This window comes from Ovis aries, chromosome 5 (assembly GCF_016772045.2).
Source record: "Ovis aries strain OAR_USU_Benz2616 breed Rambouillet chromosome 5, ARS-UI_Ramb_v3.0, whole genome shotgun sequence".
In the NCBI taxonomy this organism is placed as follows: domain Eukaryota; kingdom Metazoa; phylum Chordata; class Mammalia; order Artiodactyla; family Bovidae; genus Ovis; species Ovis aries.
Window position 1 is genome coordinate 67888846 of NC_056058.1, and position 15589 is coordinate 67904434.

Sequence of the window (15589 nt, forward strand, 5' to 3'; positions counted from 1 at the left end):
GATGTACATTAGCCTTTTATTAACTGTACTCCTAGACTCTTGGAAATACTTAGGTTTTTGCATACTCTCTGGAACAAGAAATATCATATCTGATATGCAGACACGACTAACTCATCTTTCCTTCTGTTTTATGACAGTAAAATCTCTGAGGATTATTCACCCTCCATGTGAATCGTCAGCATCTGATCCCAAATGTGTTGCTCTTAATAATAAGTCCATGTTCACTGTGCCCACCCAGCCTCCCAGGGAGAGTGGGAAGGATGTCTAACCATGCGATACTGAGCCCATTTATAAATCCAGTTCAATGTTTTAAGTAATTCAAACCCAGATGAGCAGGGGAGATGGCCTGAACTCCCTTCCATTCAGAACACATACAGACCAACTCATAAAGCCAGATGGGCACCCATTTACCAACACAACATTAATTTCAAATATCAGAATCAGATTTTTAGACTCTGGAAACTCCCTCATAAAATTAAAGCCCAGGGATGCTTCAGTAATTTCAGAAGACAATCTGTGCTTGGCTTCATGCTCCCTCAAGTAGAAAATAATGTTTTGAGGGATGCAGAAAACTGAAGCTAAACGATAAGCATCAACTATCAAAGTCAAGTTGACTTGGGTGATTCCTACGAAAGAAGTACAATACCTTCCTGTCACTGCACATTTCCCTGACACCCATTTATCACCAATCTACTTTCCTTATCAGGGGATTCAAAATACAGTGGGTCCAAATATCAGCAAAATATGGAGTGGAATGGCAAAATCACTCCTGATTTAAAGTCAATAAGCACCTATCAGTGAAACCAGCACTGACCCCATGTGCCTCCTCACCCTAGAGTTTACACTGGGTTCACGTTTTGAACAGTGTAATTCAGCTTATTAGCCTTTAAGTTCCAGCTCTTTCCCCACTTGCTTCTCAAAGTGTGGGCGACACTGATTGGAAAGTCTAAGAGCTGAAAAATTGATTGGAAGTTTCTGGCAGCCCATTTCCCACAGAGCTGAATGTACAGCACAATAAATCCTAGTTGTACTGAAAGGTATTTCTGTGGAGGGTAGTTTTCTATCCCAACTTCCTTTATGTTTATTCAGCCAAATGGAAAATTCCACAATGGCAGACTCTGCGTCCTTAAAAAAAAAAAAAATCATATAATGAGGGCAGTGAGGGAAAGAATAAAACAAACCAAAATAATACTTGAGCACTGTTTAGTTTCCAATCCTCTGAGACATTCCTTAAATTTTTCATTTTTTCTGGTATTATGAACTTCTCAAAATGGAGCTTACTGCAGATCATTAGAAGCCTTTAGTGTCACACTTTAAACACTCTTTACTCAGAAGCCCTATGACTGAGAAGTGTCGCTTACATTTAGCATGGATATAATTAAACATGTTTCTGTTGAAAGGGGCATTCTCATTATGGCTAAGGACCACTTTAGACTAAATTGAAATGGAAAGGAGGAACAGAGATGAGGTGTAGGTAGCAAGCAGTTATTTCTAGGGAGGCATAAAATGCCAAATGTGTAACAATTATATTTTACAACCCTGCATTCTAAAGACTTCAGAGCATTTTATTATATAAGAAGCCCCAGTTGAAGCTTAAGGAGCATTCCAGCACACACTCATTGCCCATAGCCTTTAAAGAAAAATAAAATTCAAACCATAATCAGAATCTGCAGAAAATTTCAAAACAAAGGATTTAAGTATTTTGAAAGGGTCTACTGCTATTCGCACAAGAGGCTTTAAAAGTATTCTAAAGACACTGCAGAGGTTTGAAGGGGAGGGGTGCTTCCAAACCTCCTCTTATTTTCAGGCAGATTTCGTGTTCAGATTAGATGATACTCCTCTTCTCAAACGTATGTTATCATTGTGCCACGTGGCTGAAGGTGCACCAGAAAGCTTTGCATCCGTTAGAAGCACGGTATAGAAGACTTCTGAATCATATGAAATTAAGGCAGTTGTAAGCTAACGCAGCTATATCAACGTAAGACATACTAACTTACAGGATTGACTTTTACAGTGGAGAGAAAAAGGCTGTTTTCAGGCAGCTGTTATTGCCTCAATGGAAAAAAAAATCAATGAAAGTGGAATGAACAAGAGATTTTGTCTGAGTTGCAGTTAATACCACTGAAGAGCTATGGATATTAAAAGGTCAACAAATAAATTAGCCAGAGTGTTATGAAATGAATGATTTGGCTTATAATTTTATTGAGTGAAAATTGTTCGCTGCCTATTAGACCAGGTAATTTTTATCTCGTGCCTCAATTACTGTTCCGTAAGCAATAATATAGTTGTAAGAGCTGCTGGTTCGATCGCGTGACCTCTGAGAAGCCGGCTAGGACAGCTGACTTTACTATGATGGATAACTAAGCTTGGTCTCCACGAGGTGCCAAACCTCCCTTTCCTGCAAGGGGATCTCATAAAAGAAACATTACAGCTTGATTCATTTTACCAAAATGTTCGACTTTTCAAGTGTCAGCAGTTAAGTATAAATTGTGAAACCAGGTATTCCTGGGAAGACTGATGACAATGGCTTCCCCCCCTCTTTTTGGTCTCGTGGCATTCTCTTCTAAATGGTGTCATGGTAATTGGTGAATGGGAGCCTGGGGTGCTTCCCGCCACAAATACAGTGAAAAATGGTGTCTGCACCCTTGTGGATATGACCTGCTTGGAGGTACAGAGCTGAACTTGGTAACCTCTGGCTGGCTCTTCTTATTCCGATTCATTGTACTGGTTTAAGACCAACGCTCTGGGTTAGGTCCTGCTGAGTGGCCTTGGAAATCGACTTTCTGATCAGGATGAAAGTCTCTGCTTAAAGAGAAGGCTGTGGACAGAGGTGCCTTTTTCAGGGCTAGGTTGTAAAGTCAGCACATGAAACAAAAACTGCCTAGAGTCAAAATTACCCTTGAAACTCTTTTAAGTTGCCAAGGCCTGGGCTCTTAGAAACACAAAAGGCAGAAATTAACTACTTGTGTTTCTCTTTGTCTTTTGGCTGTGGCTTCCCTTTCCCTAGGGTGAGAGAGAATAAATATCTAGTTTGAAAGTAAGAGGACCATTGAGTAAACAAAGAGATTTATTTTATGTATGTCGGCATATGTCTGTGTATGTGTGTCTGGTGTGTGTGTATACAAATGTATGTGTATATTTATATTTTTGGACAAGGACGTGTAGTTAAACTTGAGTAAGTGATACATGCAGGCTGGAACTACGCTGGACTTTAAGGATATCTAAGGGAGGCAAAAATAGAGATAGTTTTGGCTTCTTAAATTGCTGAACATCACTGGTTATTGCAGGTACCTCCAGACGAATGGTATCTGTAAATGATGATTCCCAAAGCTTTACAGATGGTCCTGACTATAACTGCAATTAAAATTCACTGCCTCAAGACTGCTGGGGCTCTGTTGGTTCTTATTACTCCAGTGTTTAATTGAAGTGTTACTCAAGGCTGAAAATAGTAAGCATGGCCAGAGACATCCTAGTGTCTGTTTCTTTGGTCTTTAAGAGGAGGGTGTTGGGTGGTTAGGGGGTAGAAATGAGCCCCTTGTGCCTCCTCCTGTGACTTCTCCTTGAACTAATGAGTAATTACATTCAAAGCCTCTGTACACAGGGTGTGATATGAAGGTTAAAGTTACCCCCCTACACACACGCACCCACCCATCAAGAGCTCCATGCTAAAAAAGGACTTGAAGGAGGCTCAAGAATACAGCTATTGGAGTAACTGTTATTACAAGTGCCTACTGTGATGACTCGGGGGCTAAAGAGAAAGAGAATTATCTCCTGGTATTGTATATGTATTTTTAATTCCTGCTGCCTCTTTCCCCTGACTCAGCCATCTGTGAGCTACCCTCAGACCCTGCTACCACCTTCCTCCTCCCCCTAGCTGAACTTGTGGAATTCTAAAAATCTGGTTTATAAAACTGCCTTTTTTCTTACAATTCCCATTTCTTAATTCTAGGAGGCAGTGCCTTAGAGATTCGGGCTCTGGAATCCAAAAGCATTGGCTCAAAACCTGCTTGGCCACTTGCAGCATTGTAAATGCAGCCCTTGGTTTCCTCTGTTTCCTCATCAGTGGACTCAGACCAGCTTCGAGCTCAGCAGACAGGCTTACGGAGCAGGAGGCAGTGATAGCAGTGATAACCCTTACTTATTTTCCAGAGAATTTGGGCAAACCCTGTGCATTCTTAGAGCCAATGTGGATTATGTGCCTGCAAAACCCTGTGAAAGACTCTGAACAGACTAATGGGGAGGAAATCTGGACATGGAAAGTCTCTATTGGCAGCTGCATGAGCTGTCCTGAGCCTCAGTTTCCTCATCTCTAAATTGGGCATGATTCAATAGTGACAGAATACCTTACTGCAGAGTTGGTTAGTTAAAGAAAACATAAATAAAGTAACACAGTGAGAATTAAAACTTCTGTGGGAGTCATGGCCTTTTTAATGAAGCTACAATCTCCGTCCCCAGAAAAACAATGTGTGCGTGCGGGTGTGTGCATACTCATCTCACACACATACTTGTGTATACAATTTCAAAGGCACACAAAACTAGGTTAAACTCCCCCGATAAAAGAAGCATAAGCAGGAGGGGACACCAAGCCCCTGAACTGGGCATATTATCAAAATGGGGAAGTGGAATTTGCCTGTGAGTTTTCTGGCAGAGACAGAGGAGAGAGGGGTAAGAAAGAACTGCATTCCACGGTTTGTGTTTTTGACAAGAAAAGGCAGAGACAAAATGGTTTTTGGAAACAAACCCAAGCATGCTTTTCCTAAGAGGTGAATATACCATATGATTTGCTTTTGTTACTATACTTTTCTTTTTTTTTTTTGGTTTGAGTCATTTTGGTTCCCAGATATAATGTTAATAGAGTTTCTTAAAATTAAAAACAAAACAAATAAATGATTAGGATTAGAGAGCAGGGCCGGTGTCACAGTGTGGAAGATAAAGACATAGGGTTTTTCTTTCTCCTCTTCTGAAACCCTCAGTCATCCCCTTTTTTGCTAACAGGCAATGTGGTTATGCAAAGATTTCTTATTTGTATTTTCACTGATGCAACTGCAGGTTTTGAATTACGGATAGTCTTTGCATAAAGACTAAAACAATAAAAACATAATTAGAATACATGGTATACAGCCGACTCCAGTTTTATTTTGCCCCAGCTCTGTATTTATGATAAATCACTAAACACGACCGATCTTTAGGGCGGGTGATTTTGGGTCTCGTCTCTGCACTGAGCAAAACCAGGGCCTGTGACTAGCGTCTGAATTTCCATTCTGCAAGTGTACAGTGGAACTGAATAATATTTGGCACAATGCAGTGCACAACTGAGCCACTAAATGGCTGATTTACTAAATTGTTATTAGATGAGCCCTTGCTGTTCCAAATGAAAGTGCAGTCACTGTCTTCCTGCATGGCGTGTTCAGATTGTTCTGTGTTTAAATATTCAGCATGAGGCTAATGCGAACTGATGAACTGAGACTATAAACATTCACTTTCAATACAGACAGAGCAACAGAGATGAAACATATCATGTGGCCTGTGGAGGTGAAAGTGATTTATATTTAAGGATGTTGCTGCCTACTTCCATTACTTTAAGGTACTCTTAATTAGCATGGTGTTGGAAATGACTAATTCCCGTGTACAGGAAGAAGAGGCTGGGATTGGTTTTTTTTTTTTTTTTTTGCACACCAGTGAATGAGAAGCTACCCCAAGGATCTGCTGCCTATGTTGTGGTTCAGAACCTTGAGTTTTATTCATGGCGGGCTGCACCATGCCAGCAGAGTCTTATTTCTTCTGGGAGAACTATGGTTTCTAACACTCAGCGTTTTCTCTGTACCCACCCAAAAGGTCCACAGCCCCTCCTCAGTACCATCCATGCTTCAGCAGCCCACCTTCCTTACCATCGGCATCTACTGCACTGACTCCACAGCCAACCCAGGACCTCACTCTCCATCTCACCAGCACCTTTACTGACACCTGCTGGAATGAAGAACAACCCTTGCTCCCTGGACAAAGATAACCCCCTCCACCTTCCTCCCCTTGGAGGGCAGTTATAGGCAAGCACTTAAAATACTGTGATCACTTACAGTAGATTAGAATTTTTTATTGGTGCCCTGTTGCCATAACAACACGAAGACAGCAGATGACTTAAGCTAAGCTTGCAAAGCAAAAGGCTGCTCATCTGGCAGTTAAAATGAATACAGTTCATTTCACAAGTTTCCCATATGGACTCTTAGTGTATGGTAATGAGGAGACCATATGGTGAGAGAAAATGCAGTGAGAACAATTGGGTTCCACTGGCTGAGTGGGAAGTAGGGAGAGAAAACCCGGGTGAGAGATTCCGGTGTGTGCGCTCTTTGGGTTCAAGGTTTGGTTGAGGTTTGTTTGGGTTTGCGTTTGGGATGGTTGTGCTCCGTAGGGGTTTCGTGTTTCTTAATCTGTTCCTTAATATGTCGGCTGCGTGAAATGACAAACATCTTGCAAATTTTGCAATATCATTCATCACAAACTGTCAGCAGTGTTTGCAAATCTGACTCGCAAGATCTTTTAAATGTGTTGTGCTTAAAAGGCAACAGTACTAAGTTTTTAGACAAAGTGCAGGAAAATTTAAGCACTTCTGACAAGCAGAAACATTAACAGTAATCATTTTAAAAACACTTGCTTGCATCTTTTGCCTGGGTGTTTAGCTGTAAATAATGCTAGAATGCATAAAAGCTTTAAAGTAAAAAATGGAATAAATACTTTTTATTATGGTTCATAAAGGATAACAAAAGAAATGCTGTGCCCCATGTGTATGTGTTATCCATAGGTACAGAGGTATGGAGATACCCCACTCTCCTCACTGCTCACCAGATTGGAAAGTGGGGAGGACAGCTTGAGAGAGGCTCTAAAGTCAATTCTGTACTATACATGCTTCATAAAAGATGAATATAAATGCATTAGTTAGACACGGTGAGCTAAATTAGAAGGTCAGGCAGGGCTGGGAGGGCTGAAAAATCACACAACCAATGAGTGTAATTACTCTTTTTTAAGTCTATTAAGTGGTGTTGTTCTATCAAGGCTCAAGGGTATAGGACATGAAGAACAAGATAAAGTAATGTGTATTTATTACTCCCACTGGATCAATTTACCAGATATTTTCAGCTCCATAAAGCAAAATACACAAATGCCGCCTTTGTTACTTTTCTCAAACTGCTTTATTTTCTCTAAAAGAGGGACTGGCTCTTGGAGAAGAGACACATTTGCCCTGTGCAGGTCCCCATGCCAACCCCTCTGGGCGGAGAAAAGAGAGAAAGCTGGTGCATGTCTAAGTAAGATGGGGCTGAGGTTAGGCGAGGGACAGGAGAGAGAAGCCTGAGCCTCAAGGCAGAATTGCTTGGGTTTCCAGAATTGGAGGGAAATGGGAACTTGATGCAGCGAGGCCCAAGGCCCTGCGTGCGAACCCTCATTTTCCATGTGCTTGCTGTGAGTGGCACGCCGCCAGCCCTCTGGAAACTCTGACCCTGTGATGTGGGGTGTACCCATCTTGCCAGGAATAATAGCCCCCATATACTGAAGTCTCACTATCAGCCCGAGAGACCCTGTTGCATAAATTATCTCATTAACACCCAACAGCCGCACTGTGGGGCAGCTGCTTTCCGAAGGAGGAATCAGAGTCTGGGAAGGGTGAATCTGTGCACAGACAGCGCAGGCGGTTTTCAAAGTCAAAGTCCACCTAACCTGGGTCTCCCCTCCTGACTGCTGTGCTTTTCAGAAACCTTGATAAAGCCATGCCAGGCACATTTCGGGCACGACATGTTACCTATTCCCTGGGCCTCACCACAAACACATGAATGCCGGCCAAGCGCGATGCCTCTGTACTAATGCTCACGGATCACTCAGGAAGACAGCCGGCAAACTGAAGGGGACAGGGACACCTCTGGCCTTCAAACAGAGACAGCTGGCTCCTCGCTCAGTACTTCTGGATGGCCTCCTGCATTTCAGCATCTCAGCGCTTCTAAGTGACCACAGTCACCATCCCCCTCACCTCCACCTGATAAGAAAGGTCCACTTTCACCCCAAAGTTGGTCAAAAGTTCCTCTCCCTCCTGCCAGGATCCAGAGAGGAAGGCACATCTGTATGACAGAAGAGAATGCTGCAGCTGGGAACCCTCGGCCTGCCCTTCTCCACATGCTCAACAGAAAGGAAACCAAATCACACCTGGGCTTTGCATAAAGACAGTATTGTAAATCGGTGTGTATGGCAACTACCCCTGATGGTAGCTTTTGGGGACAAAAATCATCTGCAGAGAAGGATTCCCATTTTCTCATTTGGTAAATGGGAATGAGGTCTGCTCTCCCTTCTCTCACAAGAGGGGCTCCCATAAAACAAAGCATGTACAAGTTCTTTGAAAAAGTGCAAGCCAGTATACAAAGGCATATTATTATGGAAATCTGTCTGCTTGGTCTTTGGAGCAGTTTCATTTGACAGAATATGTGGGTGGTTGTATGAATCTAGCTTTGTCTATTCACAAACACATGGGTTTAATAAAGTGGAGTTTGTTTTTTAAGGTGTGTGGTCCACGGCGCACTGAAACACTCCTGTTTGACAAACACTGACCATGATTCTAAGAAAGGCGGAGCCCGTTTTCGTCCCTCAAACAATGGACAGCGGGACTATAAATCTCCCAGGTCCACAGGAATACCTCGTGCTGGCTCCATCCGCCACTTCCTGACCCTGCTCTTGAACTCTCACTCCACCTTCACATTCAGAGCCAAGAGGACACCACTCTGATCTGAGTCACAGAGAGAGCTTCCTGGGGTGGGCTCTGGCCAAAGCTCTCGCACGGCGCAGTGGCTGGATGCAAGCTATGGAGTGTTTCCTTAACACACAAACCCATTGTGTCCTTGATTACTCTTCCCAAACCCAGGAAAGCAGGGCTGGGAATTTCACCATCGGGCCACTAGGGACGAAGTGACACGTGCCTGGGCTATTTGTTCAACGATTCTGAATGTGATGTGCAACCGTGAAGATGTTTTTAAAAGCAAATACACAACACTCAACCATATATTCCTGTTTCTCTCCTTTCTTTATGAATAAGTGCTGCTTGGGAGCTAGAGACCTCAACCATTAAACCAAATTTGTCTCCTGTTTTTTCAGTAAATATTTATAGAGTGGCAGTGATGGGCCAGAAACTATATATACCATGTAACACACAGGATTACTTCTTTTTATCCTGATGTGATCCTGGTAATGTCTGCATGGTTATTTTGAAGTGAAGTCACTCAGTCGTGCCCAACTCTGCGACCCCATGGACAGTAGCCTGCACCAAGCTCCTCCATCCATAGGATTTTCTAGGCAAGAGTACTGGAGTGGGTTGCAGTTTCCTTCTCCAGGGAATCTTCCCAACCCAGGGATCGAACCCAGGTCTCCTGCATTGTAGACAGACGCTTTACCATCTGAGCACCAGGGAAGTATTTTACCCCCATTTTATAGATGAAAACACTGAGGCACAGAAAATAAAGCATACAGTCCACTGCTGACCCAGATTGGGATTTCCTGAGTGGCAGAGATTGGTTAGGAGAGCTCTCCAAAGTCAGAGTCTCATTCTCACAGCTGGCAAATAATCACAGCTACCTTTTTGTTGAGTGACATATAAGTGATGAAGGCAACCCCCCAAAGAAGGAAATATTACTATCTCCATTTGACAGAGAAGGAAATTGAGATACAGAGCGGTAAAGAATTTTGGGGCAAAAAGGAGTTTTGACCCAGATGACAGAGCTGGAGGTGGCATGGTTCTGAGTTCCATCTCACCCAATCTGACTCTCCAGTCCCTTCAGCAGACTCGAGAGAGATGCCAAATGAAAGTGAAAATGGTTCCTGAATGGAAACAATGGGAAGAATCTGCTATGCACTCATGACTTCTTTCTACCACTCAGAAACCTTAGGGACTGACCACTGGGTGGGCACATATTATTTACATCCTTGTGCTATGAAATTATCAATTATTTTCCCATAGGAAATGCATGGGAGCTAGGTTCTTGCCAGACAAAGGAAACTAAAGATAATTCTCTCCATGGCACTCCTATGCTGCAGAAGCAGAGGATCAGTCACTATTACTCTTAGATTCTCTAACTGCTCACCAAGAATAAGTCAGGGTGAAAGGGAAGGAGGTGTCAGGTGGAGGCCCCTTGCAAAGACAAGGATCTGAACAGACTGACACTTCATAGAGTTTCTTCCTCAGGTAAAATGCTCTCAAGAAGTTTTTCTAAGGTGAGTAGCACCTAGCGGAGGTGAAACTATAATGGGAACTCAGGGCTGAGGCTGAAGGCTCTGTAGTTCTTCCCAGGCTTAGGAGAGGACGGACTTTGCTTGTCACAGTTCTTCCTCACTTCCGGCAGGCAGGGCCCTTCACCACCCTGCCAGCCCCTAGTATCTGTGCATCAGTTTCAGGGGGGGGATAGCTTTCTCCTGGACAAGGCTCATTCTGACAGGTGGCCCTGCCCACCCCGCTCCCACGCAGCTGACCCCACAGGTAAGATGTGAGGATGAACTGATCACCTACAGAAGTTTGCTGAGCTAGGAAGGATGCCAATTTCATTTTTGTAAGTGCTTTACGAGGGGAAATGGACCCGGAGACGACATATCTCTAGACTTACTGTGGCTTGTGTAGTCAATGAAATTTCACTGTGCATCGTCCTGCCCTTTGACATTCTTTAGCATTAGGCATTCTCTCCTCTGAGTCCTCACACAGCACTGGTTGTCCTTTTGTTAAACGTGGCTATTGTTTTCTGTTATGCATGGTGTTGTATATGGCAATATCTCCTACACATGGCCTGACTTCCTTGGGTCCAGAGATGGGAATATCTCAACGCTGACAACAGTACAGAAGAGAAACCAATAGATGTACATTTCCTTTTTTCTGCACTGGCAGTTAATGACAGATCACTGTATGACATATATTGCTCTGAGTGGAATTTCTGTTTAGTTTCTCCCAATTGTGTCTTAGGCGGGATGTTTCTGGAGGGAAGAGGCTCATGTCTCAGTGACCCAAATGCAAGATCTGTCAATATGCTTTCCTTTGAGCTCTAGCTGTTCTCCCCTCACCAGGAATAGTCATGGGGACAGAAAGCAATATTCTGTTTCTTCTTGAGACATGATATGATAGGATGAATTAATAATCTGGACTTTGGAAGCAGGCTTTGTAGATCTGAATCTCAGTTCAGTAGTTTACATGTTGTATGCCCTTGGGCAATTGATTTAACTTCTCTTTAGTTACTTTCTTCCCTAAAATAGAGGTGGTAATGGTACCAATCTCCAAGGGTTTTTGAGAGGAAGAAATGACACAAGTGGGCTTCCCAGGTGGTGCTAGTGGTAAGGAACCCACCTGACAACATAGGAGACCTAAGAAATGCAGGTTTGATCCCTGAGTCAGGAAGATCTCCTAGAGGAAGGCCTGGAAACCCACTCCAGTATCCTTGTTTGGAGAATCTCCATGGACCTCTGGAGGGCTATCATTCTTGGGGTTACAAAGAGTCAGACATGACTGAAGCAACTTAGCATGTATGTACAATGACCCAAATACAAATAAATACATTACCTGGCACATGAGTGCTTATTACTTTGATTACTGCTTACCTTATTGTACCTAAATACACAAAGCACAGAAATACTGAGTTGCTTCTCTATGAAAATTTATCAGTAGCAAAGTTTTCTGCCAATCATCCAAGCCCACATCTCCAGAGACTGCAAACCAAAGAGAAGGTATCCTACCTTTGGCAAACGCTCAGGGTCACCAGGGTGCCGGGGAATAACCTTCTGTAACCTCTGGAAACCATAATCAATGGTGGGTTCGTTGAGCGCTACAATGAAGAAGTCATACAATTAGAACAATTTCAGGAAATAAAGCAGCATATGATTTGCAGCACTTGTGGTGTGGAAATAACTAGGAAGTCCAAGGTTTCACTGATACTTTTGAATTAGATCATAAAATGATGGACAGAAGATCCCTTTTGTTGAACACTTCCACCATCTAATTCCTGCTCTTTACCATGGTGGGGACTGACTCACTCTAAAGAACATGAGAAGCAGGTCCCGAACTCTGCTCTTCTGGCCAAATTCTATATTTCTTACATTGTTGGAGGTAGAGAGTAAAATGGAATTGGATATGAGGTTATAGGATTTCCTTTAGTCAGAAGGTTGGGTTAAAACACTGGAAGGCTTGTCCAAGGGTGTTTACAGTCATAAACAGCATAAGAATCTGCTTAGGTACAAAATATTGAGTGGCCCTCAGTTGATAGAGGAGTTCAATGCCAGCGGTGGCAATTAAGCAAGCGTGTGGTGATGGGCACAGGAGTCTGGATCTTCTCAGTATGCAACGCCTATGCTACCCTTGGAAGACTCTGAAATGAGTCAGGAATTGAAAATGCCCTTGGTATGACACCCTCACATCTAAGATGACAGATTGATGCACCAACATCAATATTATTTCAGGGAAAGGCTAACCCCTGTGGAGCAACCAGCTTAGAACAGCTCGGTCCCCAGGACGAATTTTTAAAAAGAGTAAAAGAAGAGCATAGTATTTGGAGATAGTGGGCCTTTCTGTACCCTAATTGACTACACTTTCTTCAAAGCATCCTTAAATTCAACTCGCCACGAAGTGGACTCTGGTATATCGTTTTCAAAGTTCCTCCCCAGGATATGAAACATCTCCCGCCTTCCTTGCCTGACCAGAAAAAGACGGCGGCTCCATCCTCTAGCTCATCCCTCATCTCCTCTAAGTAATGGACGGGTGTGGGGGTTTGTTCTTTTATTTTTAGTGTAACCAAAGTATTCAAACACATAGTTTCTCCCTTACTGAATAAAAAGACAGTCTCTGCAGTTCTGACATTTTGCTATACATTAGAAAACAAGGTGCCACATGCTTTACTTAAAAGGTATTTCCATTAACCTAAATTTTAAAACTAAGATTCATACTACTGCTAACTTTAAAAAACTGTATTAAATCCAAATAGGTCCCAAGACTAATGGAAGCAATTTGTATACCAACCCAAACTGACTGGCCCACTTTTCAAAATACAGGTATGATAATCTTGTGGTTTTAAAAGGATATTTAAATTGAAAGACTGTGAATTTAGTACATAATTATACCAATAGAACCCTTTAACTTGTCAACTTGTAAATCTAAAAGGCTATCAATCATTTCTAAAGAGGAAATAAACCTTAAAATTCCTTGATTGACAGTGCTTACTTTTTATGTAAGAAAAAAAAAAAGAAGGGAAAAAAGGCTGCATAAAGTGGCCAGAAATCCATTTACAAAAGTACATTGTTTTACATAGGTGAGTAAAAAGCCAATAATTACACCTCCAAAAGACATATAAATCAGAGTAAGTACTTTTTCCTCACTTGTGTATTTTAAGTTGGAGTGAACTTCAGGTAACTTTTTATTAAGAAGATTTCTTTTACCCAAATGCAGTGCTTGTTGAAGTTGTTAATAGAGCAGCATTTTCATTTAAGATAATGTAATCATTTTTGCAAATATGAGATTTATCCATTTCTCCCACGTTCTCCTCCTCCCTACTACCAATTCCAAATGGTAAACTTTCAATCTGTCTCTTGTGGAAATTAACTAAAATTACACCCAAGTGAACCAAACCTCTCTATACTAGTATATGAGTTAAGGCATAATATTTATTATTCCTCCCATTTTATGAATTACTTTCTAAACCCTTGAGAAGAATTATTTTTTCAAATTAGACTTGTAGAGAAAAAGCCATGGAATTCTTTATGCAGGGGAGCTGTGACTCATAAAATCCCCAGTATTTAATCAGGAAATGCACAAGAGCAACAGGAATGAGCACCTAGGTTAACTTGTATATCACATATCTCCCACCCATAATGCTAATTGCCAACAAAGATGTTTAACCATAAAAACAGCTTTAGGCAATTAAACGTATCATTTTAATACCGAAAGATATAGTTCAGCATGCTGAAAAGTCTAATTCTTGGTTTTACTTTTCAGTGTAAGCCACCAATAAAACTTGACTTGTCGACCTATCCCTTCAGTTGTTTGCATAATGAATTAATTCATACTGTGTCAAGAAACTCATGGCTGTTAACTGAATGACTGTCTGATGTATTAGGGGGAGGATGTATTTCTCTGACTACAGGACCAACTCACAGCAGAATGACTGACATTTAGTATCCACAATTAAAAGAACTGATTCAAATATCATATGGAACTAATAGCTAAAGAGCTGAGAAGTCATTCTGCTGCCATAAACAGTAATTGAATTAGATATATTAAACTCATTATTCAAAGAAAAATAAGCATCTAGTCTATGGAAGTATGCTATGTGAGGGGAAATATTTTAGGTAGAGGGACAAAGGCTTTTAATTTATTTCCCATGTCTTTATGATTTGCTCTACACTCATATTTTCTATTAACCTGCCCTCAGTTTAGGTACTGAATATTTCGATGGCATTGTCCAGTGCTGTAAACAAAGATAACACTAAAGATATGTAAGCAAAGCTCATTGTCTTAATTGAAAGCTGCCTGATGATTTCTCTGACCGTACTAGTCTAAAGAAAAGTATTAAACCAATTACCGAGTGAGAAGGGCCATCTGATCAAGACTGTTACTTATAAACAATAAAACCCTGAAAACTGATTAACAGTCTAGGGAGGGGGATGGCTAAATTATGGCACACCCATAGGAATATGATGGAGTCCTCAAAAGCAATGCTTTGGGGAAAAAATATTTAAAAAATTTAGTGGCATAAAATATACTGCTATGCCAAGAAGCAGATCACAGAAGCATTTTGCCGTATGGCTACTTCTTTTTAATGAACATATACAGAGAAGAAAGAAAAGGTTTCTGTGTATAAACGGCTTAACAGTAGTTCTAAGAAGTGAGTCTGAAAGTGCTTTTCTTCCTTCTCTTCGTGCTGCGCATTGTATACATTTTCCACAATGAACATATATTACTTTTATAATCAGAGAAAAAGGTTAAGAGCTAGAGATTGTTCCCAAGATGGAATCTGACCTGCTTGTATAAAGTAATGACATAAGAAACTTTGCCTTAAAAGGGGTCTGTATACCCTTTAATAACCTTGCCTAGGTTATTACAGACCATAAGAAAAATAAGTAGTATACTGTCGGCCAGTTGTATAAATATGTGACTATTCATAAACTCTCTGAAAATCAACAGAGAAGGTAACGGGGAGGAATCATAAAGAATGGTATATTTATTTTCATCAGTGGGGGTAGTCGTACCTTAGGGACATACATCTACTCTGCAAGAATGTAATATAAAGTTAATCCTTCAACAAAGTGACTTCATTGTATTCAAGCACAGGGCTCAGGGGGCGCCAGAAGAAATGTAACTAGTCAGATTCTTCCCCTCAAAATTTGAGACTATTCTGAGAATTCCACAGAGAAAGAATAAAACTTAATCAGACATGATTAGTCACAAAGTATAAGTATCTTAGGTTGTAAAAAGAAAGAACAAACAAACAAAAAAACAACAAGAGAAAACAAATTGTCAACTGCAAAAGGATTGCAATGATGAGGGCCCCTCACGTCACCCCATTTCCAAACACCTAGTCCACACTCTGAATAGGGT

The 15589-nt window shown here is 41.5% G+C and overlaps 1 protein-coding gene across 7 annotated transcripts in view; it reads right to left on the minus strand.

The window, feature by feature from the left end:
* Positions 1 to 15589, minus strand: part of EBF1 (EBF transcription factor 1) — a 409767-nt gene that overhangs the window by 23090 nt on the left and 371088 nt on the right. For all 7 annotated transcript variants that reach the window (XM_004009026.6, XM_012178874.5, XM_004009024.6 and 4 more), the window contains exon 11: positions 11740 to 11828. In XM_004009026.6, the coding sequence (XP_004009075.1) occupies positions 11740 to 11828 (89 nt within the window). The remainder of the gene's footprint in view (positions 1 to 11739; positions 11829 to 15589) is intronic.